The sequence below is a fragment of the Scyliorhinus canicula genome, chromosome 2 (genome assembly GCF_902713615.1).
Source record: "Scyliorhinus canicula chromosome 2, sScyCan1.1, whole genome shotgun sequence".
In the NCBI taxonomy this organism is placed as follows: domain Eukaryota; kingdom Metazoa; phylum Chordata; class Chondrichthyes; order Carcharhiniformes; family Scyliorhinidae; genus Scyliorhinus; species Scyliorhinus canicula.
The window spans coordinates 44,533,675-44,559,886 of NC_052147.1; the positions used below are offsets into that span (position 1 = coordinate 44,533,675).

At 46.8% G+C, this 26,212-nt stretch overlaps 2 protein-coding genes and 1 pseudogene across 2 annotated transcripts in view; 2 read left to right on the top strand and 1 right to left on the bottom strand.

The window, feature by feature from the left end:
* The window catches only part of yy1a (YY1 transcription factor a), a 31,026-nt gene extending 11,793 nt beyond the window's left edge, over positions 1–19,233 (bottom strand). Inside the window, exons 1-2 of the mRNA XM_038777009.1 lie at positions 18,564–19,233; positions 3,548–3,713 (exon numbers count right to left, since the gene is read on the bottom strand). Coding sequence (XP_038632937.1) covers positions 3,548–3,713; positions 18,564–19,065 — 668 coding nt within the window. The 5' untranslated portion in view covers positions 19,066–19,233. The remainder of the gene's footprint in view (positions 1–3,547; positions 3,714–18,563) is intronic.
* Positions 1,547–1,646, top strand: LOC119962509 (annotated as a pseudogene).
* A 53-nt stretch (positions 19,234–19,286) lies between the features above and the next one.
* Positions 19,287–26,212, top strand: part of degs2 (delta(4)-desaturase, sphingolipid 2) — a 97,247-nt gene continuing 90,321 nt past the window's right edge. Inside the window, exon 1 of the mRNA XM_038777023.1 lies at positions 19,287–19,793. Coding sequence (XP_038632951.1) covers positions 19,724–19,793 — 70 coding nt within the window. The 5' untranslated portion in view covers positions 19,287–19,723. The remainder of the gene's footprint in view (positions 19,794–26,212) is intronic.

The following is a 26,212-nucleotide window of genomic DNA, read 5'->3' on the forward strand; positions in this document are numbered from 1 at the left end:
GATGTACTGGAGCTGAAGTGACTGATCTCCAACCGTCATAACCCTCTTCTTTTGTGTCAGGTATGACTTCCACAAGCAGAGGGCTTAATCCCATAATCCCCAATGACTCCAGATTTGCTAGGGTTCCTTGATGCCATACTCGGCCAAATGCTGCCCAGATGCAAAAAACAGTCACTCTCACTTCACCTCTGGAGTTCTGCTCTTTTGTCCATGGTGGTTGAGGTCAGGAGCCAAGAGATCCTCGCAGAACCCAAAAGGAATGGATTGTTTGTACTGCCACATGTACCGAGGTACAGTGAAAAGTATTGTTTTGCGTACAGTCCAGACAGATCGTTCCATACATGAAAAAAAAACCATAAGGGCATACATACATACATACACAATATAAATACATAGACACAGGCATTGGAGTGTAGTAGAGAAGATGTGAGAACAGATCAGAGTCCATAAGAGGGTCATTCACGAGTCTGGTAACAGCGGGGAAGAAGCTGTTTTTGAATCAGTTAGTGCGTGTTCTCAGACTTTTGTATCTCCTGCCTGATGGAAGAAGTTGGTAGAGTAATCCAGGTGGGAGGGGTCTTTGTTTATACTGCCCATTTCCCCAAGGAAGCAGGTTATAGTCAATGGATGGAAGGTGAATTCACGTGATGGACTGGGCTGTGTTCACGAGTCAATGTGCATGCCGAATTTCATTAGTTTCCTGAGGAAGTATAGGCTCTGTTGTGCTTTCTTGGTCATAGTGTCAACGCGAGTGGACCTGGACAGATTGTTGGTGATGCGCACAACTAGGAATTTGGAAGGCGTCAACGATCTCCACCTTGGTGCCATTGATGCGGCAGGAGTGTGTACAATACTTTGTACCCTGAAGTCAATGACCAGCTCTTTAGTTTTGCTGACAGTGAGGAAGAGATCATTGCCGTTGCACCACTCCTCTAGGTTCTCCTCCTGTACTCTGACTCATTGTTGTTCGACATCCAACCCACTACGGTTGTGCATTCAGCAAACTTGTAGATGAATTTGTTACAAAATTTGGCTCCAATTCCATGTGTGTATAGGCAATATAGTAGGGGGCTACGTATGCAGCCTTGCAGGGCCCTGGTATTGAAGACTATCATGGAAGAGGTGCTTATTCTAACTGAGAATAGGAGGATCAGAGAGAAGATTATTGCCAATTAAGTGCACTTGATAGCGCTGTTGATGACTTTGTTTGTTGATGGGGCTTTAGTTGGTCAGGTTGAAATTGTCCTGTTTCTTGCGTACAGAACATACCTGGGCAATGTTCCACATTGCTGAGTAGATGCCAGTGATGTAGCTGTACTGCGACAGCTTGGCTGGCATTTTCTGGAGCAGAAGTCTTTCATATTATTGCCGGGACGTTGTCAGGGTCCACAGCCTTTGAAGTATCCAGTGCCTTCAGCATTTCTTGATATTACGTGGAGTGAATCGAATTGGCTGAAGACTGACATCTGCGGTGCTGAGGACCTCCGGAGGAGGAGGAGGCAGAGATGGATCATCCACTTGGCACTTAGGCTGAAGATTGTTGTGAATGCTTCGGCAGCACATATACTAAAATTGGAACGATACAGAGATTAGCATGGCCCCTGCGCAAGGATGACATGCAAATTCGTGATGCGTGAATGCTTCAGTCTTATATTTTGTTGCACTCCTCCATCATTGAGAATGAGGATATTTATGGCACCTCCTTCTCCTGTGATTTGTTGAATTGTCCACCACCAGTCGCATAAATGTGGTAGGAACGTCAGAGCTTAGATCTGATCCGTTAGGTATGGAACTGCTTAGCTTTGTTCAATACTTGCTGTTTAAGCTGTTTGGCTTAAAGGGACTAAGGACCCCTTGCAGTGTGGATCATACAGGCCTATCTCGCTCCGCAATGTTGACGCCAAGTTGCTGGCGAAGATCCTGGCCACCAGGATAGAGGATTGTGTGCCAGGGGTGATACACGAAGATCAGATAGGATTTGTCAAGGGACGGCAGCTCAACACGAATGTGCGGAGACTGCTAAACGTTATGATGCCGGCAGTGGAGGGGGAGGCGGAGATAGTGGTGGCGCTGGACGCAGAGGAAGCGTTTGATAGAGTTGAGTGGGGGTACCTGTGGGAGGTGCTGGAGCGGTTTGGATTTGGGGAGGGATTCATCAAATGGGTGAGGCTGCTCTACGCGGCTCCGATGGTGAGTGTAGTTAAAAATGGAAGCAGGTCGGAGTACTTTAGGCTCTACCGTGGTACCAGGCAGGGGTGCCTCCTGTCCCCCTTGCTCTTTGCACTGGCGATTGAACCTCTGGCTATGGCGTTGAGGGAGTCGGAGGGGTCTGGTGCGGGGTGGGGAGGAACATCGGGTATCGCTGTATCTGTATGCGGATGGCATACCTTCCTGCATTCTTCATTGAACCACAGCTGATCCCCTGGCTTGGTGGTAATGGTAGGTTGTGGGGTATGCCAGGCCATGAGGTTACAGATTGTGGTTGAATACATTTCTGCCGCTGATGGCCCATAGCACCTCATAGATGCCCAGTCTTGAGTTGTCAGATCTGTTTGAAGTCTATTCCATTTAGCACGGTGGTAATGCCATACAACACGATGGAGGGTATCCTCAATTTGAAGAAGGGACTTTGCCTCCACAATGACTGTGGGTGGTCACTCCTACAAATAGTCACGGATAGTTGCATTTGTAGCAGGCAGGTTGAGAGGTTGAGGTCAAGTTTGTTTTTTCCTTGTTGGTTCCTTCGCCACCTTCCGCAGACCCAGTCTAGTAGTTTTAGCACCTGATCAGCTCAGTTCCAATCTAGCAGCCTTAGCACCTGGCTAACACCGAGCCACTCTTGGTGATGAATGTTGAAGTCCCCCACCCAGACTACATTCTGCACCCAGGCCAGTGCTTTCTCCAAGTGGTGGTCAACACTGAGCAGTACTGATTCATCAGCTGAGAGGGGGCAGTACATGGCAGAAGGTTTCCTTTCCCATGCTTGACCAGGAGTCATGAGACTTCATGGGATTCAGAGCCAATGTTGAGGACTCCCAGGGCAACATCCCCTGACTATATATGCCACTGTGCCATCATTTCTGCTGGGTCTGTCCTACTGGTGGGACACATGTAATACAATGGTAAACATTGCTATTTTATTTGGTTACTCTCACCTGATCTTGACACATTAGAGAGTCTGTAAACACCAAATTTTCCAGCTTGCTGGATTTAGCTATGTGGGGTTTATCCTTACAGCAAATAATGCACACTCCAGATGAGCCAGTAGTAACCCCACTTCATTATCTACATGCCAACACCAGGTTCTCCAAAAGAGGTTTGTATTCTCCCCATTAATACAAAATCCATTAAATCTTAAAGTTGGGGATGCTGAGCTCACTGACGTAGATTCACATAGAAATGCATACTGACAGATAACATTTTTTAAAAATCCATTCTCATTTTGGATAGCGCTGGTCATGTTTTTTTTTAATGAATCGCAGGAGTCCTTGTGCTTTTAATGCTCCAGAGAGATTTGAAGGAATGGATGATCTGATACAATCCTTACCTTGCAAACTCTGCCAGCTGTTTCGGGTCAGAGAGATCAATGCCTGGTATCCCACCAGGGGGAAGTTTCTTCCCAGTCATGTATTCAGAGTAGTCAGGTGGAGAGTTTTCTCCAATGATCTGTTCCTCCACCACCGTTTCATGGTCAATGTCAGTCTTTTTATCATCTGAAAGAAAGAATAAAAATATTTGGGACCTAAAGACCTCAAAATCACTTCACATTCCAAATGGGCACAGGAGGTCATGGAACAGACATTTTTTTCATTGCCCAAGTGAGTGAGCAAGATAAGGTTTCCATTTTCTAACATTCTGCTGAATTAAATAGTTTGCAGATTTTGAATTCACGTCTTAAAATTCACCAGAACTGACTTCCGGTTGCGGCTATGCCTGGGTAGGTCGCACGTTCGGCAGCTCCCACCGAAAACTGACTTTTGGGCCCTTTTAAGGAGCCCCAGCGGCACTTGGTTGACGATTCCCGGTGTGGGAAGACGGCAGTAAGGTCCCCCTAGCACTGTATGGAGTGGACCAGGAGCGGCGCGGTCAAAAAAGGGGCATTAGAGAAGAGAGCGGGTGCGAAAAAGCAAGATAGCAGCGGGCGGGGACCAGGCAGCGTGGGCTCAATGGTCGCGGGAGCAGCAAGAGTTTCTACGAAGCTGCTTTGCGGAATTGAAGGCAGAGATGTTGGCCCCTATGAAGACGTCAATAGAAAGGCTGGTAGAGATCCAGAGGATGCAGGGGACAGCGATTAAAGAGGTGCAGCAGAAGGCCTCTGATAACGAGGAAGAGATCCTGGGCCTGGCAGTGAAGGTGGAGGCACACGAGGCACTCCATTAAAAGTGGCAGGAGAAATTTGAGGATCCGAAGAACAGTTCGAGAAGGAAGAATTTGCGGATTCTGGGTCTCCCTGAAGGTGCGGAGGGGTCGGATGCTAGGGCGTATATAGCTACGATGCAGAGCACGCTGATGGGCACGGGAGCCTTCACAGGGCCCCTGGAGCTGGATGGGGTGCACAGAGTCGTGGCGAGGAGACCGAAGGCGAATGAGCAGCCGAGAGCTGTGGTGGTGAGGTTTCATCGTTTCACTGACAGAGAGTATCTTGAGATGGGCAAAGAAGGAGCGGAGCAGCAGTTGGGAGAATGCTGAAATTCACGTTTACCAAGACTGGAGCGCAGAGCTGGCCAAGAAGAGGGCAGGATTCAATCGGGCCAAGGCGGTTCTCCATGGAAAGGGGGTGAAGTTTGGGCTGCTGCAGTCCACGCGACTGTGGGTCACATATCAGGACCGTCACTACTATTTTGATATGCCAGACGAGGCGTGGACCTTTATCAAAAATGAGAAGCTGGACTCAAATTAGTGGTCTGTAGCATACTTTGGGGGATGTTGTGGAGTGGGAGAGGGTGATATTTGTGTTTCTTTTTTTCTGTGCGGGCGCTGGTTTGGGAGGGGTTGTTCCCTGCGTACGGTGGGGGGAGAAGGGGCCAGGAACCCTGGGTCTCTGGGTGAGGTTGCAGGAGAATGGAGCTGCGCCAGAGGGCGGGGTCAGCCTGGACTGGGAGCGCGGGTTTTCTTTTCCTGCGGAAAGAGGGGGGGCGGGGCCGGACATAGGGGGGCGGTATTGGATTGGAGTCCACATTGGTTTGCAGGGGGTGTGAGGGGTGGCACTTGGGTTTTAGGAGGGAATTCTGCGAGAATTGGTGGCAGAGGGTAGCCCCGATCCGGCTGATCACGCGGAATGTGAGAGGTCTAAATGGGCCGGTCAAGAGGGCCCAGGTATTTCAGCCAGGGACTGAAGGCAGACGTAGCCATGCTACAGGACACGCACCTGAAAGTTGCAGATCAGACCAGGCCGAGGAAGGGATGGGTAGGGCAGGTCTTTCACTCCGGGTTGGACGTGAAGAACAGGGGGTAGCAATTTTGGTGAGCAAGCGATTGACTTTCGAGGCGGTGGGCATTGTGGCGGATAAGGGGGCCCGGTATATGATGGTTAGTGGTCGGCTGCAGGGTTCATGAAGCGGATGCTAAGTCGGATCCCGGATTTGGAGGTGGGAAACCTAATTATTGGTGGGGGGTGGGGGATTTCAACACGGTACTGGACCCGGCAATGGATCGGTCTAGGTCGGGTAAGAGGCCAGCTGCGGCCAAGATCCTGAGGGGGTTTATGGATCAGATGGGGGGGTGGATCCGTGGAGGTTTGCTAGGCCAAGGGCGAGGGAGTTTTCCTTCTTTTCCCAAGTGTACATTCACGGATAGACTTTTTTGTGGTGAGCAGGGCACTGATCCCGAGAGTAGAGGGGATGGAGTACTCGGCCATCGCGATTTCGGATCGCCCCGCACTGGATTAAGCTGGAATTGGGAGAAGAGAGGGGCCAGCGCCCGTTGTGGCTCTTGAACGTGGGATTATTAGCAGACGAGGTAGTCTGTGGGCAGTTCCGGGGGTGTATACAGAGGTATGTGGAGGCTAATGACAATGGGGAGGTCTCGGTGAGTGCGGTCTGGGAGGCGCTGAAAGCGGTGGTGAGAGGAGAGCTGATCTCCATCAGGGCTCACAGGGAGAGGGATAGATTGGTAGGAGAGATACTTAGGGTGGATAGGAGATATGCGGAATCCGCCGGAGGGGCTGTTGAAGGAGCACCGGAGCCTCCAAACGGAGTTTAACTTGTTGACGAAGGGGAAAGCCGAGGCCCAGTGGAGGAAGGTACAAGAAGCAGCGTATGAATACGGGGAGAAGGCGAGTCAGATGCTGGCACATCAGCTGCGGAGGAAGGAGGCGGCTAGGGAAATTGGGGGAATCAGGGACAAGAGAGGGAATACGGTACAGAGTGCAGTCAGAATAAATGAGGCCTTTAGGGATTTATGAGAACTTGCACAAATCAGAGCCACCGGAGGGAGGTTCCTGGACCAATTGAGGTTTCCGAGGGTGGAGGAGGAGCAGGTAGAGGACTTGGGGGCCCCGATTGGGATGGAGGAGCTGGTTAAGGGGTTGGGGAGTATGCAGGTGGGCAAGGCCCCAGGACCGGATGGGTTCCCGATTGAATTTTATAGGAAGTTTTCAGAACTGTTGGCACCGTTGCTGTTGAGAACTTTTAACGAGGCGAGAGAAAAAGGAAGTCTTCCCCTGACAATGTCGAGAGCTCTGATCTCACTTATTCTCAAGCGGGACAAAGACCCTGCTGTATTGTGGCTCGTGTAGGCCGATTTCACTCCTTAATGTGGATGCCAAGTTGTTGCCGAACGTCCTGGCCACCAGGATTGAGGATTATGTCCCGGGAGTGATACATGAAGATCAGACGGGATTTGTGAAGGGCAGGCAGTTGAATGCAAATGTGCAGAGGCTCCTGAATGTGATTATGATGCCCTCGGAGGGGTGGATGCAGAGGTGGCGGCGGCTATGGACGCGGAGAAGGCCTTTGAATGGGTGGAGTGGGAGTACCTGCGGGAGGTGCTGGGTAGGTTTTGGTTTGGGGAGGGGTTCATAGGGTTTGGTTCCCGCGGTTTTTGGGGGGGGGGGGGGGGGGGGGGGGGGGGTGGCACTGCATCTCACTATATGCGGATGATCTGCTTTTATATATTACAGACCCGGTGGTGGAGATGGGGGAGGTTATGCAGACCCTCAGGGTATAAGTTTAATGTTGGTAAGAGCGAGCTCTTTGTGGTGCATGCGCGGGGCCAGGAAGAGAGGTTGGAGGAGCTGCCGCTCAAGATGGAGGAGAGGAGTTTTCGGTATTTGGGTATTCAGATGGCCAAGAGTTGGGGGGTCTTGCATAAGCTCAATCTGGCATGGTTGGTGGCCCAGATGGAGGTGGACTTTTAAGAGATGGGACATGCTACCGCTCTCCCTAGCGGGTAGGGTGCAATCTGTCAAGATGATGGTCCTCCCTAGGTTCTTGTTTGTGTTTCAGTGCCTGCCCATCCTCATCTCTAAGGCCTTTTTCAAGCGAGTGAGCAAGAGCATCATGGGATTTGTGTGGGCCAATAAGACCCCGGAGTTAAAAGACTGTTCTTGGAGCCCAGTTGTGGGGGATTGGCGCTGCCGAATCTGTGTAGCTACTACTGGGCAGCAAACGTGTTGATGATTCGGAAGTGGATGATGGAGGGAGAGAGGACGGCATGGAAAAGACTAGAGGTGGCATCTTGTGTAGGTACTTGTCTGGAGACACTGGTGACGGCACCGTTGCCACTTCCACGGTATACCACGAGCCCGGTGGTGATGGCAACGTTGAAGATTTGGGGGCAATTGAGGCGGCACAGGGGGGAGACGGGGGCCTCAGTCTTGTCCCCGATACGGAATAACCATAGGTTTGCCCCGGGCAGGATAGATGGTGGGTTTCGAAGCTGGCACCGAGCGGGAATTAGAAGGCTGGGGGATCTATTCATTGACGGGACTTTTGCCAGTTTAACGGCACTGGAGGAGAAATTTGGGTTACCCCCGGGAAATGCCTTCAGCTACATGCAGGTTCAGGCGTTTGTTAGGAAGCAGGTAGGAGAATTCCCGTTGCTACCTGCCTGAAGTTTACAGGACAGGGTGATTTTGAGTGTGTGGGTCGGAGAGGGTAAGATTTCGGAGATATACCAGGACCTGCAGGAGGCGGAGGAAGCCTCGGTGGAGGAGTTGAAGGGCAAATGGGAGGAGGAGCTGGGTGAGGAGCTAGATGAGGGCCTGTGGGCTGACACCCTGGGCAGGGTCAAATCCTCCTCATCTTGCACCAGGCTCAGCCTGGTCCAGTTTAAAGTGGTACACAGGGCGCATATGACGGGGCGAGGATGAGTAAATTTTTTGGGGTGGAGGACAGATGTGTGAGGTGTTCGGGGAACCCAGCAAACCACGCCCATATGTTCTGGGTGTGCCCGGCGCTTCCAGAGTTTTGGAAGGGCTTTGCAAAGGTCATGTCCAAGGTCTTGGACACTCGGGTAAAACCGAGTTGGGGGATAGCGTTATTTGGGGTATCGGAGGATCCGGGAGTGCAGGAGTCAAAAGCGGCCGGAGTTCTGGCCTTTCTCTCCTTGGTAGCCCGGAGAAGGCTCTTTTATTGTGGAGGGACGCAAAGCCCCCAAGTGTGGAGGCTTGGATCAATGATATGGTGGGGTTTCTTAGGTTGGAGAAGATAAAGTTTGCCTTGCAAGGGTCCTCCGGGCGGTGGCAACCGTTCCTTGACTTTCTCGCGGAACGTTAGGTGGAGGTCAACAGCAATAGCAACTGGGGGAGGGGGGGGCTGATTTATTTTCCTTTTTGAAAGGGGCGCCTGCCCTATTTTGTTTTGAGTTGGGTGTTAATTTGTTAAACTGTTTATCGTTTAGAGGGTTAAGTTGTTCTGTTGGCATGATGCCCTTTTTTTCTTTGTATTACTTTCCTTTTTGGCAGTGTTCTATAAAACTTATTGAAAAACTTTGAATAAATACATTTTTTTTTAAATTCACCAGAACTAAAAATGGCCATGTTGACAATGTTCCTCTTTAAAGATAGTAAGAAAACTCAAGGCTCATGACATAACTGATTAATTCTCCATCTGAATGGACAATTAATTAATGGTGGTGATTGATGCAAAAATTTCCCTAGTGTGAGAAAATGAAAAAAAAATGCATTTTAAAAAAAGACATTAGATTGGTTACCCAAATTGATAGGTATTTTGGACCCCCCACACAATCCATCCAAGACAAACCCCCAAACGCAGGGGTGAAAAACTTAAGCAATTTTGTAAATTGGTTGCAATATTGGTTGCTACTGGGTATTGCAGATAATGTACGGCAAAGTATTTAGAAAGAGATGCTGATTGCTCTACAAGGGGAATTAGTTCTGGGCATAAATGCTGTCATTGCCAGTGACACTCGTCCCATGAATGAATGTGAACAACGTATTCCCTAACTGCAGCCAATAGCAACCTCTTTTCAGGCATGGCTGCAAGATTTATACTTCAAAGGAGAGGCAAGTGCAACTCCAAAACAGCATCTGACTGAGCATAACATCAAATAGCCCGAGAAAAACTAAAATCAATCGAGCTAAAGGGAGAAACTTTGCAGTGGAAAATGGTACGGTGTTTGAGATTCCTGTAGTGATGTCCTGCGGCAAAGGTAGAGCCCCAGGCCCAACCACCTTTAGGTGCTTAATTAACTGACTATCCCTCCACTACAAGGCCAGGAGTGGGCCAGTTTGGCAACTATTTGACAGTGGTCAATTCGATTCTCAACATCTCCAATAATGAAATAAGCTCACCTGTTACAGCAAAGACTGTGCATATCCAGGTTTGAGGCAACTAGTGTTTACATTTGCATCACAAGTCCCCCAATGTATACCTGACACTATCACCAATTCTTCATCAATAACATCCTGGGTCACCAATGACGAGAAGCCAAATTGAACCAATCATATTAACAACAGAGCAGAACAGAAGTTGGCTATTCTGGGAAGAGAAACTAACTTCCTGACTCACCATTAACAAACTTCAAGTTGGTCGTGTGATTGAAGATTCAGCTGGATGGGTGCAACTGTAACACCCAAGAAGCTCAACACTTCTTAGTGCACAGCAGTCTGCGTCATCTTTGCCCTTTTAATTAGACTCAATATCTACCCCCTTTACTATCAGCATATTGTGGCCTCAGCAGGTCTGATTTAGTATATCAACTCTGAGTTTCTAATAGTATTTCTAAGTTAGGAACAGGAGTAGGCCATTTTTGCCCTCAAGCCTGTCCTGCCATTTAATGAGATCATGGCTGATTGGTGACCTAACTCCATATACCTGCCTTTGGCTCATATCCCTCAATATCTTTTCTTAACAAAAATCTATCTAAATCTCAGATTTAAAATTAAATGTAAGAAGTCTTACAACACCAGGTTACAGTCCAACAGATTTGTTTCGAATCACTAGCTTTCGGATTCTACTCCTACTGTGCCCATCCCAGTCCAACAACGGCATCTCCACATCATTGAAATTAACTGATCTAGCTTCAACTGCTGTTTGTGGGACAGTTCCATACCTCTACCACCCTTTGAGTGAAGAAATGTTTCCTCACAACTCCCCTGAATGGTGTAGCCTTAATTTTGAGATCATGCCCCCTGGTTTTAGAATCTCTAACCATGGAAATTGTTTCTCTTTATTGACCCTGCCTTTCCCTGTTAATATCTTGACTAGCTCGATCAGATCACCCCTGAACCCAAAATTCTGGCAAAAACAGGTCGAATAAATGTCTCCATGCAACTTAATCCCGGTGGTCCAGGTATCATTTCCACAATCGTTATCAAGAAGGATAATGGCAACAATATAATGGGCATACCATCAGCTACAGGATCCTGACACACGCCACTGACTTGAACATACACAATTGTTCCCTCATTGCTGGGTAAATAGCCTAGAATTCCTTAAATAAAGCAATCGAGGGCACTTTCAGCCCGCTGTAGCTCAAAAAGGCCACCAACAAATGTCTAGGGCAACTCAGGATCTCTCCCCCACCCCCCCCCAAATTTGGAATTTCATAAATATGGTTGGGAGGCATTTCAGTTAATTGTTTTCATGTTCTTTATTAATTGCACTATGGGAGCAATTGGCCACAATTCAATTCTTTCCCTTGTCCTTGAAACTAGACTTGCAGTTTTACTGCCATTTCACCCAACCGCAATCACCAAACGCTGACACAATGACCGCACAAAGAAACTGAATAGCAGTTTGGTTCACATATAACCAAAGGCAGTCTTCCATTTAGAAGTCTATAAATCTGCAATAAATGTGAAAAGGTCCATCAATCAGCACTTTCATTGAAATTCTTGCTGATTACTCATGTTTGGAGTAGAACCACTGGGGGACCTTGAACGGTCTTGACTTTGGGAAGCAACCTTTTTAAAAAAGTCAAATGGGAATGTCTACCTATTGAAGCGCAGAGATGACAATTTTTCCAAAATTAAAAAAAAAAAATCACTACCTTCAGTATGGTAATTTTTACAATTGTTTGCTTCCAATCAACATTGAAACAATTTGGCTTGAGGGGACAATTAAATCATTGACTGAAACCGAAAATCTTGACGGACACCCTATGGAGTTAGATGCTTACTGCACTTATAATGTGGTGATCAAACAAATCCCTAAATATAGAATCTATGACTTTGTTGCATTGCAACTTCTGTTGTTATGGCAGTTAGAAGCATCACAGTAATTTTTTTTCTTGAAAGCGAGAACCCATGTATCGCAGGTTATTTTACCTGGATAGTCTCCCCATTAATGAAACCATGATAGATGGCATGCTTATTTCTTCCCCCCTCCCCGGCCCCCATTCTACAGAGAAAAAACATTGAAGTATGGGCTGGAAATCTGTGCTCAATAGTTTCATCAAGGGGAAGCGGTGGAATAGTGGTACCGTCGCTGGACTGGTAATCCAGAGACCCAAAATAATGATCTGGGGACCTGTGTTCGAATCAGCATGAAATCCCATCTTTCTCCCATACCCAGAGTTGGATTTCCCCATTATCTGCTTTCCATCTTACTTCAGAACACTTAAATGATATGTTCAAAGCAAAAAGTACATTTCGATCCCCCTACCCAAACTCACTCTCATCCAGATAATGCATCCTGGACTTCACATACTATGCTGATGTGCCATGATATTTTAATGGAAGATATTGAGCAGCAAAGTAGAGCAATGTGAGGCAATTATATCCAACAAAACATCTGGAGATCTTAACTTGATTGGAAACTTTCTATTCTTGATGCATATGCCAGCCATGTTCTTTAATTACTTTGATGCAAATATTCCAAGATTGCACCTACTTCAGAGAAATTAATCTTAAATGCACAATATAGCTAAGTGTATTTCATATATCCTAGCAACAATCAACTTGCTGCAACACTATTTTCACAGCGTAATTTATCGAACATTTTTCAGCAGAGCTGAGACAGTTACAAGGGTGATTTTAGTGATATTGCAGATACGTGATTGGAAGTTTGGGATCAAATATGACACCAATGTTGCAAACAGGATGGTTCAGCCTTAGGTAATTGCTGGGAAGAAACAGAAAAAGGCTTATGACAGATATTAGGTATATAATCAGTTACACAGTGGTTAGCACTGCTGCCTCAAGTTCCAGGATCCTGGATTCAATTCCGGCCTCAGGCGACGGTTGCACGTTCTCCCCTTGTCTGTGTGGGTTTCCTCCAGGTACTCTGGTTTCCTCCCACAGTACAAAGATGTGCAGGTTAGGTGAATTGGTCATGCTAAATTGTTCCTTAGCGTGTAAAAGATTGGAGGAGTTACTCGGTTATGGGGATATGGTCGAGGCGAGGGATTAAGTAGGGTGCACTTCCCAAGGGCTGGTGCAGACTCTTTTTTTTTTTTTTAAATTAATTTTTTCCAATTAAGGAACAATTTAGGCAATCCACCTCGCCTGCACATCTTTGGGTTGTGGGGACAAAACCCATGCAAACACAAGGAGAATGGGCAAACTCCACACAGACAATGACCCAGGATCGAACCTGGGACCTTGGCGCCATGAGGCTGCATGGTGCAGACTCGAAGGGCCGAATGGCCTCCTTCTGCACTTTAAATTCTATAATTCTATGAATCAGGCAGAATGCAGAAAGTGCAATGGAGAATTCAAACAAGAAATAACAAAAGATTTTATTAGCAGGTAACATAAAAGTGAAAAGTATTTTATAAACATATAAAGGGCAATAGGATAGCCAATGGAATGATAGGGCAAATTAGGGAGAAAAAAAAGCGGACAGCACAGGCAAAGTAGTAAATAGGTACCTTGCTTCTCTATTCACAAGAGATTGCTGCCATCATTATGGTAAAGTGTACAGAATTGTACAGGATAAAAATAAAGAAACTTCAAAAATAGAAGTCACCCGTTGTGAATGCTGATATACAAGGTCATTATTATCCTTGGGCATGGTAGTAGTGGTGCCAGAGGACTCTAGGATTATAAATGTGACACCCATTCAAAACAGGACCATAATTCTAAACAAAACTGTTACTTGGAAAAACACATTTCTTAAAAGGCAAATCACACCTGACCAACTTGAAGGAGTTCTTCAAGAAATAACAAGAATGATGCAGGCCACGCAGTTGATGTTATGTATCTGAATGGAGTATGATAAAACGCCAGATAATGGACTTGCTAACAAAATTGATGCAAAGCCACCATGGTAGTCAATTGGCTTGAAGACAAATCAGAAAGTAGTGATGAGCAGTTGCTCAGCAAACCAGAGGGAATTATACAATGATGTTCTCAAGGGCTGGTATTTGGATTACAGCATTTTTTGGTTTATATCATGACCGAGACTTGGTTTGAGGAGGTATAATTTCAAAGTTTGCTGCCAGAACAAAACAAAATGTAGTAAACATGGATGGAGAAAGAGTAGCGGTAAGGCTAGACTAGTGAAATACGGTACAAAACAAAAAAGTTATATTAAATCGATATAGCTGATTGGATAGGACTCAGCTACAGTACTGTTTCTAATTCTGTGTCCCACACCTTAGGAAAATAATCCTAGCATTCACGAGAATGGTAACAGAAATGATGAACTTCAGTTTTGAGAATAGACTAGGAGTGTTAGAATTGATGCCTTTATAGCAGTGCAGATTAAGGATAGATTTCATAAAAGGTACTCAAAATTGTTAAGGGTTTTGATAGTAATTCAATTAGCAAGGGAAAAAATAGCAACATGTAATCAAATTAGAGAACAGACTCAACAGTCTGGGGGGTGGTGGTGAAGACCCGATTCTTCCCAAATAAATGTTTTCAATTAAATACGGAAATATTTAATTCTAAGAAATAAAGAGGTGCAAGAAGATATGGGTAAGGGCCATAGTAAACTTGCAGTAATGTAACACAATTTAGCTCAATAGTAAAATTGAATTGGTGAAAGGAAAAATATAAATGTAAAAAACGGGTTTGCCTAAATAAACTGAAGATTCAGCACAAATCCAATCAGGCAACAATGGACTTATGGCCCAGAATTGTATAGATTTTTCTGCAGCAGTGTAAATACCTTAAATTATACCCTTCACAAAACCATAATTGTTTAGATTTATATTTTTAGACAGACACCCAAATTTCTCATTGTATACTGTCTGGAGGAAATGGGGTACTCTGAGAACTGGGATGAAAGTGCAATGATTAAGAACATAAGAAAATGTAACAGAAACGTAACCATTCAACGTGATCAAGGGTCTGAAATCCATTTTCCCACCACCTCCCCATAGCCACCAACTGTCCGAGTGATCAACTAGATCTCTCAGCCTTAAATACAAGACATGTGCACAACTCTCCAGGGTAGAGAATTCCAAAGATTCACATCCTTTGAGTAAAGAAATTTCTCCTCATCTCAGTCCTAAATGATCAGGCCTTTATCATGAAACAGATTCCCCAGTATTTACCTGCCAAGCCGCTTCATTGTATGTTTCAATGAGATCACCTCTCATTCTTTGAAACACCAGAGAACATAGATCCAATTAATTTTGCCTCTCACCAGAGGGCAACCTGGTAGGGCTGGTAGGTTTTATCTCTCACCATAGGACACCACAGTAGCATAGTGGTTAGCACTGTGGCTTCACAGAACCAGGGTCCCAGGTTCAATTCCCTGCTAGGTCACTGTCTGTGCGGAGTCTGATTTTCTCCCTGTGTCTGTGTGGGTTTCCTCCGGGTGCTCCGGTTTCCTCCCACAGTCCAAAGATGCGCAGGTTAGGTGGACTGCCCATGCTAAATTGCCCTTAGTGTTCAAAAAGGTTAGATGGGGTTATTGGGTTATGGGGATAGGGTGGAAGTGAGGGCTCAAGTGGGTCGGTGCAGACTCGATGGGCCAGTTGGCCTCCTTCTGCACTGTACGTTCTATGTTCGAACCTGCATCCCATGGACCAATCTAGTTAACCTCACTGTACCCCCCAACACAAGTGTATACTTCCTTAAATTGAGGCCAAAATTGCTTATAGCAAACAGAACAAAATCTTGACAGCCCTCATCTGACAATTCGGGCAAATCTGTTCACACTTAGACCTAAATATCAGCCAATGGGTTAGGTGGAATGCAATCTTGAGTTCACCATCAATCAAGATGTCCAGGTGGTTTTCTGATTGACAAGTCTACTGGGTATGGCATAAAAATCTGAATTCTTCGTGGATACAAGCACATTACAGCAATGATTTATGATTCCAGACAGAATTGGCAGGCATGATCAGGGCAGTCATTAGTACAGGAAATATAAATCCAGTGGTTTGGAGCAGAGTACTATGTGCCAACATTGGAGCAGAAAACCACACTCCAATGATTCTTGACATCTCTTTGTAATTAACTACAGGACAGAGCAGCAATAAGCAGATTAGAGCTCTGCATACCAGCTTATTTGTGATGAAGCTCAGCTAAATCAGCAAAGGAAATTATAAGTATACGACAGAAAAAATGCATCTTTTGTCCACGCAATACTTCAAAAAGGCTCACATTTTCAAATTGAGCCAACGCGGTTGGGACACAAGCACAAATGTACGAGGGAACTTTGGTCAACTTCAACTCTGTGGAAAAATGGCCAGTCACCTAACTCCAGTGCAAATCATAGAATCCCTACAGTTCAGAACGAAGCCACTTGGCCGATCGAGTCTGCACCTACCCCCTGAAAGAGCACTCTACCTAGGCCCACCCCCTTAACTCCAACCAATGTTTGGACGATAAAGGGTCAATTTTACCGTGGTCAATCCACCTGGCGAGGAAATATTTTCAGCTTCCAACTTAAACCACTACCAAAAGAAATATAATCATTACTCAAGAGGAAGTGCCATTTCATGTTTACATTAATATTAAACAGAATAAAAACATTGCAGTATTTGCTAACCAACTTATTGCTAGTTATTTGAGCAGACAAAAGAACCTGTAACCAATTACTACCTATTGAATTTAACATTTATATAACCATACAGCACAGGAGAAGGATGCTCACTCCATTGTATATATGCCAGTTCTTTGAAAGTATTAACCAATTAGCTCCACTCCCCTATTTTCCCCACAGCCCTGATTTTTTTTCTATACAAGTGTATATGAATAAACCTGAAGAACAAATTCAATCGCAACATTGACAACTTTATTTTCACAAAGAATTACAAACATCTTCTGATGGGTTGGCTTTATTACATAAATGTATCATAGAAGCTTTATCATAGAATTTACAGTGCAGGAGGCCGCCATTCGGCCCATCGAGTCTGCACGGGCTCTTGGAAAGAGCACCCTACCCAAGGTCAACACCGCCACCCTATCCCCATAACCCAGTAACCCCACCCAACACTAAGGGCAATTTTGGACACTAAGGGCAATTTAGCATGGCAAATTCACCTAACCTGCACCCGGAGGAAACCCACGCACACACGGGGAGGATGTGCAGACTCCGCACAGACAGTGACCCAAGCTGGAATCGAACCTGGGACCCTGGAGCTGTGAAGCAATTATGCTATCCACATTCATGCATGAAACTACAAAATACGGAATATTACCCATCTGCTGTTATTTACTACAATGCTTTCAGTTACCTAGTTAAACATCGACACTCTATTTGAAGATAAACAACCAGCAAAATCTAGAATCCGCACAATTCCTCAATATATTCCTAAAGATGGGAGCTGAATTTTTGGGTTACATCATATGCTGTCTCATCGTCCTGTCTGCAAACACACAATAGATACCCATCGTCTGCTCACATCACATCTTTAAATTATAAAATCCAATCGAAATTTGGATTATCCAATCCAAATAAACAAATCCAATCCAAAACGAACCGGTGGGTGGGGAAGCAAACAACTTGCTGTCGAAATTACCTGCACCATAAGATCCACTTTAATTCGCCTAAAACACACCTTGCCGTATTTACAATTACACGCCTTCCGTCAAAAACACCAGTAGAAGATGGTTATACTCTCCTATTTCTGCCTTATATACACATATATTTTTAAAAATCAAGTCTCACCTGGAATCTGAACAAAACGATATTCACAAAACTTCGGATACCGAACGTCGAACACTTTATTTTTAAGGGAGAAATTTCCTCACAACTCAAACCTCAAAGGGGAAAGAAATTATTTCTACTCCGACACTGTTCCAGGCACAACACGATCCCAAAGGCAGCTAAACCCTTAAAACACAGACGCAGAACAAAAACATTTACTTGAAAATCGCAACGTTTTATCTTCGAAGTTTGATCAGGGAAAGCAGATTTTTTTTTTAAAAAGTCAACACGACGATGCCCAGATCTCGGATTTCCCTCCCCCTCGTTTAATTGATTAGAAAACACAAGGACGAACTTGATTTTCCGACTCTTTAACTGGCAGGATCGGGGAGAGAAGCGGAGGTGACCAACAAGAAGCCGCCGAAATGGAGTCTCTCCGCTCCTGCTGCACCCAGCAGCGGACTCCCCTCCCCCACCATTCCCCACCGCGCCGCTCCTGCTCCACCTAACTTGATGGCAGCCTCCCGCCCTCCAACTCCCCCCATTGGCCCCTTCAGCGGATTCGCCCGACCCATTGGCTAGGCGCCGCTGTCCATAACCGCCGGCCCGCCTCCCTCCGCCCGCGCGCCCCGCTCACGTCCTGCGTGCGGCAGGCAGGTTGGGTTGCGCGGCGGCTGAAAGTCGAACTACGCCATGAGGCCTAGCGCGAGTGAGGGCCTAACGGTCAGAACAGCGCCAAGGCCCCAACAGCAGCAGCGCACTCGCTCCTGCTCCGCCCGCCATCTTCAGCCGCCATCTTCCCCCGTCGGGAAGCCATGTTTTCGGGCGGCCATACTGACATGGCGGCGCCCATAACCTGGGGAAACATGGCTTCCCTTCAAAACAAAAACATTGAGAAGCCGCTCGAGCTCCAACCGGGCGGCGGAAAAGACCGAAATCTTCGCCACTTTACAGTTTCTTCCCCCCTCCCCCTCCCGATGCGGCGGGACACGCCCTAGAGCTCAACGGAAAGCTCACAAATGCGCACACTTTGGTGGTTGGTCGTTGTTTTCCAGTCCCTTCCCTCACACACACATACACACACCGAGGGTTTTGTCCCCTTTCACTCACCCGAAGCCCACATTGTCACAGAAAATTCCCCCTCCAGGGTTTTGATCTGCACTTGCTTCTGTTCCCATTTCCTGCCGGTCCTGTCCAGACCCCCTTCGTTCAGGTAACTCTTCTTGGTGGCCTTCTTGCCGGCCCCTTTCTTGATGCGGCTTTTGCCCGATACGGCCGTCACCAGGGTCTGCTCGATGAACTCCTCCTCGGCGCCCGCCGACGGCACCGGGATCAGGATCTGGTCCTCGTAACCGTCCTCGGCCCTCAGCTCGGCGTCGTCCCCCACCACCTCTTCCCGCGTCTGCACCAGGATCACCTCCTGGTGGACCTGGCTCGGGTCGTCGCTCAGCGGCTGCAGGGCGATCATGGGCTGGTGCTCGTCACCTTCCACCACCGTGGTCTCGATCGTCTCCACCGGGATCGTCTCCACTTCGATCTCGTGAAGCTCCACGATTTCGGCCGGCATCTCCGAGCCGTCCGCCGCGATGTACAAAGTATCACCCGATGCCATATTTCCTTTTGAAAACGGGAAGGCAAGGGGAGGGGGGGTGTGGATGAAATCGGCCTCTCTCTTTTCCTCCCCCTTGCTTTATCTCAACAACAATTAACTAGAAAATATCAGCAGCAAATCTCGCAACAAAAAAAACGGCAGCCACCATCCGCTCGGGCGCTGCGAGCAACTACCGCGAGACTTCATTCCACTTCCTGTCCTTCATGATTTGCCCTTGTTGCCATGTGCCAATAGATTGCACTAACCCCAGCACCCCCTCCTCCCTCCAGCCAAACTCCTCACTACTTCCAGAGCAGCACCAAAACAAGCCTCTTCGCCCCGCACCCTCACTCCTGAGAACCTTATCCTGCAATACTCAGCCGATTCTTTCTTTCCCCCCCCATTTTGCAACTGGTCTTCCCTTCCCCCACAAGTAAACTGATTGCATCAACTTCTCTTCCTTACCTGCTTGGATCTTTGCCAATGTGGTTCTCTTTCTGGAGCACGCCCCCAACAATAATCCCCCATGGGTACGTTGCAGAGGTTTTTTTTTCCTGGGTGTTGTTGCTGCTGCTTTTAAGGTAAGGCGAATGAGCTGGCAGCGCTCACAAGCAACGCTGGCAGCAAAGGTTGCACACACACACATCAATATTAAGCATCCGACAGCACGGGGATCAGAATGAAACGAAATGATTTTGAGTGGGTCTATACGGATCAGCCTCACACGCAAAGAAGAAAAGAAATGTTAGGTATGTTTAATTGTTTTTTCTTAACAATAAAAAACAAGTAAAAGTTTGTCTACAAACGTGATTTTTTGTGTGAGTATGTATACTTATGCGAATCTGGCTAAGAATTGTTTCGCCTCTTATTTTCCAACAATTTGCTTTGTTTTGCCGCAGTTCGGAATTATCTTAATAATGTGGAGGAAATGTTACTGAATCTGAACTTTTTTTGTTTACAAATTAATGGGTGTTTATAATCGGAACGGGGTGAGCAACGTACACTTTTTTTTAATAAAAAAAACATTCCTACCCCAAATAATTGGATCGACTTGCGAGTTTTTACGAGTCAGGTTTACAACTTTCTCTTCCTTCTCCATCAGCGCATTAAGTACTTACTTATACAATACATCACTATTGACAATGACACCTTTTCATCCGCTCTCGTCCATTTCCCCTGATCTAACCTGTACTTTAGATTGTGAACTGCCATTTGACCAGACTTAATTAACCTTGTACAGATTTTCCTTTGGATTTTTCCTATCCCTAAATGTCAGGTTCGCCAGGTAGATCTGAAAGAATTGCATCTTTCAATACATATTTGTTTCAAAGAAACGGTTAACGTTACCCGAATAGACCAACTTGTAAGTTGTGAACATACTTGAGACGTGGTGCTGGTAGATTTAATCGATCCAGTCATACAGTTTGGGTTTCGATTGTTAAAATTTTTGGAACGAAGATCAGACGTCGGTCCCTGAAATATCTAGATGTCACTTTGGAAGTTGTAGAAATCTCATTCTCACGCAGACTTTAAATTAACCGTAGGCTGCTGAATCAAATTTGCCATGAATGGGCGGAGGATTGGAAAATTAATTTCGGTGCAGCAAATCCATAAAGTTATGAAGCATAATCTTTATACAGCTGGGTGGAGCTGGACTAGGGACCGTTTAGGTGTGGCAGTAAACTTTGTTCTCCCGGGTAGCTAAATTACGCTGACATCTTTTGCAAATGTAAAGTTCCGTTTAGATTTTGTGCGGGTTTCTGTGCACAAAGTTAAATATTGTAAGCAGCGTTGCAAATGATCAAATGACATGCAAATACATATTGTATCTCAGGCGCCTTATGAAATTAAAGTGGGAGTTGTAGCGGAATAACATTTGGAAAAGTGGTCAAATGGCAAGTTTATCTGGAGAGATCTTTTTAAAAAATGCTTGAACGTTTGCCTGCCGTTTATTTCTTACTCGTGTGCTGGTTCATCCTGTTCCCGGGTTGTGAGTGGGCAGTGCCCAAACTGTAATCTCTTGAGAAGATGGGCATTCTTTCTGAAGGGCTTGCCGCTGATGGTTCTCCCAGGCACCAAAGGTGTATGTGTGCGGGAGGGTAGGTTCCGGGATTTTGACCCAGGCACCGTTCAAAGAAAGGCGATAGATGTGCGATTGGAGGAGGTGCCATTTCCCTGATCTAAAGTGGAGTTTGGGACATGGAGATATTTATTGGCATTGTCCCAATCTACCTTACACAACCATTCACTTACCTGTTGCAAAGCAGACATTAACCTATCCCTGACACTCAAGGTGCAATAAAACTGCAGTGAAAGGCGGAATTATCAGATGGCTCGTAATGAGTCTAAAGATTAGCTAGCGTGCAAAGACACACACAGCAAAATAAAGGCAACGACATTCAAATTCCCCTCTTCTCTCTCCCAACCCGGATCCGCTGGAATGCAAATTCCTAAATCACAATTGTGTTCTTTGTTTACAAATTAACAAACATTTCGGTGCTAGGCGCATTTCGAAGGAAAACTCGAGTGCTAGATATGAAATACGGGCGGAAAACTGGGATCCGCTGGCTTGGCAATCAGTGACATGTTTAGTTAATTGAACCTTTTAGTTAATTTCACAGCACTTCTCCCAACTTTCCCACTTAGAATTTAAGACAGCCACAGATGTCGATTACAAGCAACATTCAAGAGTGTATGAAAATTGTGCTGCTTTAAAAAAAAATCGTATTTAAACCAATAAATCCCACTTGATCGTTAAGCATTATTGAACTGAGCACAATTTATATTAATCGAACTCCTCAGAGAAAGGTCCACTATTTATATGGCCCTCATCATGGTTGGCAGGAATTGACCTAATAGGGACAATTCACACTTTGTAACGTGAAACCTGGATTGGGTGGTCATCAGAACACAGGCCCCTATCTCTGTTTGAACGCTCATTTCTCATTTGCTTTTGTGCATCCGATGACTGGTTAAATAATATCCAGAAACTAATTCGAAGTGAACAATTGTGTGCTACTACTATTTCCTGAGTGTGAATAAGCAGTAAGATTGTATCCCATAAGGTGGCTGCCCATCAATGATTCCCTACAAAACGGGTGTAACTTGAGCATCCATTGAAGACAAATTATGGGAACGTGTGAATGCAGAAAGCTGGTTGGACGCTGTAAATTATTAAAGACCTTTAATAATATGCAGCACAATCATGCATTATTGTTACTGAACAAACCAGACTGTTGTCAAGGTTATTAAGAATGTTGTCCATTTAAATTTTGAGAGTTACATATCATTTCATATAAAATGAGAATGCTTCTTTTGATATAAATATTTAATTACAGTTAAAGATTTTGCAAACGATCCATTACATACTGAACAGCATTTTAAACTGTTGTAGAATGGTAAATGTGCCAGGGTCAATCTTTGCCCATGTCACAGCACCAATTGGCTTTCACGAAAGTCCAAATTACGATTCCATATGATTGTAGCAGAAGTAAATTATCCCATCTATCGCATCTCACTCTCCCCAACCTGTTTGCAGTCTTTGACATGGCTTATCACGCCACCCTCTTGTGGTCCCCCTCCCCTGTCACCCAGCTGGAGGACTGTATTGGCCTGGTTCGACTATCCAGTGGTAGCCAGTGAATCACCTACAATGACTTCTCTTCCCAATCCTGCACCCTTGCCTCTGGTGTCCACCAAGGATCTACCCTTGATGCCTTCCTATTTCTCATCTACATGCTCAGTGACATTGTCTGACAACACAGCATCAGGTTCCATATGTACACCACAACCTCTCTCACCCTTTTCACTGTCTCTGAATTGTCAGACTGCTCAACAGGCAGGAATTTACTCCAACTAAACACTGGAAAGACAAAAGCTTTTGTGGGATTCGCCGTTCCCTGAAGCCGATTTTGTAATCGGTGATCGGGTGGAGAATCCCTTCTGGCGGCACCTGTTTGACGCAGGATTTGCATCCTCCTCCCCCCTCCAAAATGGCGTCATCACGTCCAGCGGCGCCACAGTCGGGCGGGAGCTGTGGTGCTTGTCAGGGGAGGGGCTTCCGCGAGAACTGGGGGGGGGGGGGGGAGACTGGTGGGGGGTGGCTAGGAGGGTACTATCTGGCAGGTTGGGTGCCCGCACGGCCGACACCATGTTTTACGGCACGACCGTTGCACGTCGTCGCTGTGCGCATGCGTGGCCATGGACCCGGCCATTCTCTGGCCATTTATATAATGGGAGCCTGGAGTTTTATTCGGCATGGCTGCTCGCCCCTCACTGGTCGCAGGATCGATGAGGGGTCTTGCCGATTGTTTTTGACATAAAACGCCACAGTACCTCCGCACTTAGTCTCAAAAATGGTGAAACCAGCCCATTGTCTTCACTCCCTGCATCACAGACTCTCTTCCCAAGCCACCAACTCCATCCTTCCCTTTGGCAACTAACTGAGGCTGAATTGGACTATTCAAAACCTTGATGTCATGTTTGACCCCGAGATGAGCTTTCGACTAAATATCAGCTGCATCACTAAGATTGTTTCAATTCATCCCCATAACATCACCAGGTTCTGCCCCACCTCAGCTCTCCTGCTGTTGAAACCTTTCTTCATTTTCTACCTCTACACATGACAATTCCAATGCATCCTTGACTGGCCTCCAATGTACTTTCCCCTGTAAACTCTGCATCCTGTGCCCTAACTCACACCAAGTCCATTGTAGCCACCACGTCTGTGGCATGGTAACCAGTATTGACTCTAGTTAGGCAAGGCCTTGATTTAAACATTCTCAGACAGGATTCTCTCAGCCCACCGGTGGTGGGTTGGAGAATCACCGGGCCGGACGTGATTCGCGCACCACCGCCCCTACCTCGGTCCGCCGATTCTCCAGTGACCAGAGAATCATTGTCACTGGCGCCGGCGTAGCGCCGGTCGGGGGCTGCACTACGCAGCCCCCCCCCCCCCCCCCCCGGCGATTCTCCAACCAGGATGGGCCGAGTGGCTTCCCAAAAAAGCCTGAGTCCCACCGGTGCCGTTCACATCTGGACTTACCCAGCGGCATCCATCCTGTCTGGGGCCACCTGGTGTGGGGGGGGTGGCCTCCACCATGGCCTCCACCATGGCCTGGCCCGAGATTGGGGCCTACCGATCGGCGAGCCGGCCTCTTGTGGTGGGGGCCTCTTTTGCTCCGCGCTAGCTCCTGTAGCCCTACGCCATGTTGCGCCAGGGCCAGCGTGGAGAAGGAGGCTACTGTGCAGGCGTGCATTCGCGCCAGTCGCAGCGCGTGCGCAGACCAGCTGCACCCATCTGACGCCGGTATCGCTTACACACCAGTCCGATGACGCCGTCGTTAAACTCTCCAGTTTTAACGATGGCGTCAACATTCTGCCTTCAGATGGGAGATGCCATCCCTCATCCTTAATCCCTCCATGACCTTAACGCTGCCTATCTCTGTCATTTCGTTCAGCCCAAGAGACTGCTGAGATACCTGTTCATTCCACCCACGAGCATCCTCTTTAATCGCTCTAGCAGGTTCTTTCAGCTGACAACGCCATTAGGTCTGGAACTCTTTCCTAAACCTCTCTGCCTCTCCTTCTCACTTGGCTCCATCATGATGCTCCTTAAAATCTACCCCTTTGACTAAGGTTTTGGTCATCAGCCCCAAGCCCTAATAATTCCTTCAGTGGCTCTGTGTCACATTTTGATAATGTTCCTGTGAAGCCTCTTGGGACATTTTGCTATGTTAAAGGCATCATAGAAATGCTCCAGAGATTTCATCTAGACTGGCACTGCACTGGGAGAATACTTTGCCTTGGGAGGCACCTGCCTTCTGCTGCAGTTTGTTGTGAATTTGGAGATTTGATGCATAATCCTGAAAGTTGTCCACCCCAGTTTATAATTTACATCAATCAATTCAGAAAATCAACATAAATTTGCCAGTTGACTGCAAACTAGGAGGAACTTGGGAAATGTCACAGAACTAGTAATCCAGAGGCCCAGGTTAATGCTCTGGGGACATGGGTTCAAATCCCATCATGGCAGCTTCGGAATTTAAATTTAATGAATAAATCTGGAATATAAAGCTCGTCTCAGCAATCGTGACCCTCGAACTATCAGCAATTGCAGAAAAGACGATCTGGTTCCCTAATGTCTTTTAGGGGAGGAAATCTGCCGTTCTTACCCCAGCCTGGCCTACATGTGACTCCAGACCCACAATAATATGTTTGACTCTTAATTGTCCTCTGAAATGTTCAATTCAAGGGCAATTAGCGTCGCACAGAATTGCTGTTTTTTCCAGGGCAGCCCACACCCTGTGAAAGAATAAAAGAACAGTTGTCTCTGTCGGCAACTCAGGCAATACAAAATGAGTTCAGAAATTTATTGAGCGTAATTCTCCCAACTGGCCTGTGGCGGGTTTGATGGCAGGCAGGCACGCCGTATCTGACGGGAGCCAAAAAGTCGGAAACCCTCTGGCATAAAAATCACATTGCAATTCTCACAATGGCAGGTCATTCTTCCTGCTGGGAAGTGGCATGAGCACCATTTGCATTCATTTGCATCTCATGATTGCTCATCAAAACAGCTGAGTGCCAGCATCCCATCAGGCCTTTCAATCTGATGATGCACCAGTGGGAATTTACATCAGTATCAAACTCGATTGCTAATGAGTGGCATGCACAAGGTCAAGGTGGTCCTCAGTTTGCTAGGCTTCTGGGTGACTGCAACAACTTTCTGCAATGGTTCTGCGCTGCTCCGATGCCCTGTACACCACTCTGCTGGGGTAGACCAGTTCCTGCCTCCATCTCCATGCCGAGCTGGTCTTCATTGAAAGCACCATGTTTCTGGACACACGGACCCTCTTGTGCTGCCAAGTCAGATTAGTACTGTGCAGTCTCCTTGTCCCTGGTGCCACATAGCAATGTGGGACATCACACGGCCCGCCCAATGGCAACAGCCACAGATGCCCCTACAGGAGCGTGCTGGACCGGGTCCATGGAGCATACTGCTGGCAAGGGCCTCGCCAGCCGACAGTACGCCTGGCTGCATGAATGGGCCCCAGGGTCAGTGGCCCCCAAGGTGCCAGGCACTGATGGGGCCAGGGGTGGATGGATGGGGGAGGAGGGGGACATGCGGGGGCAGAGTCCGCAGTGCCAACAGGGGCCACTGTGTAGCCTG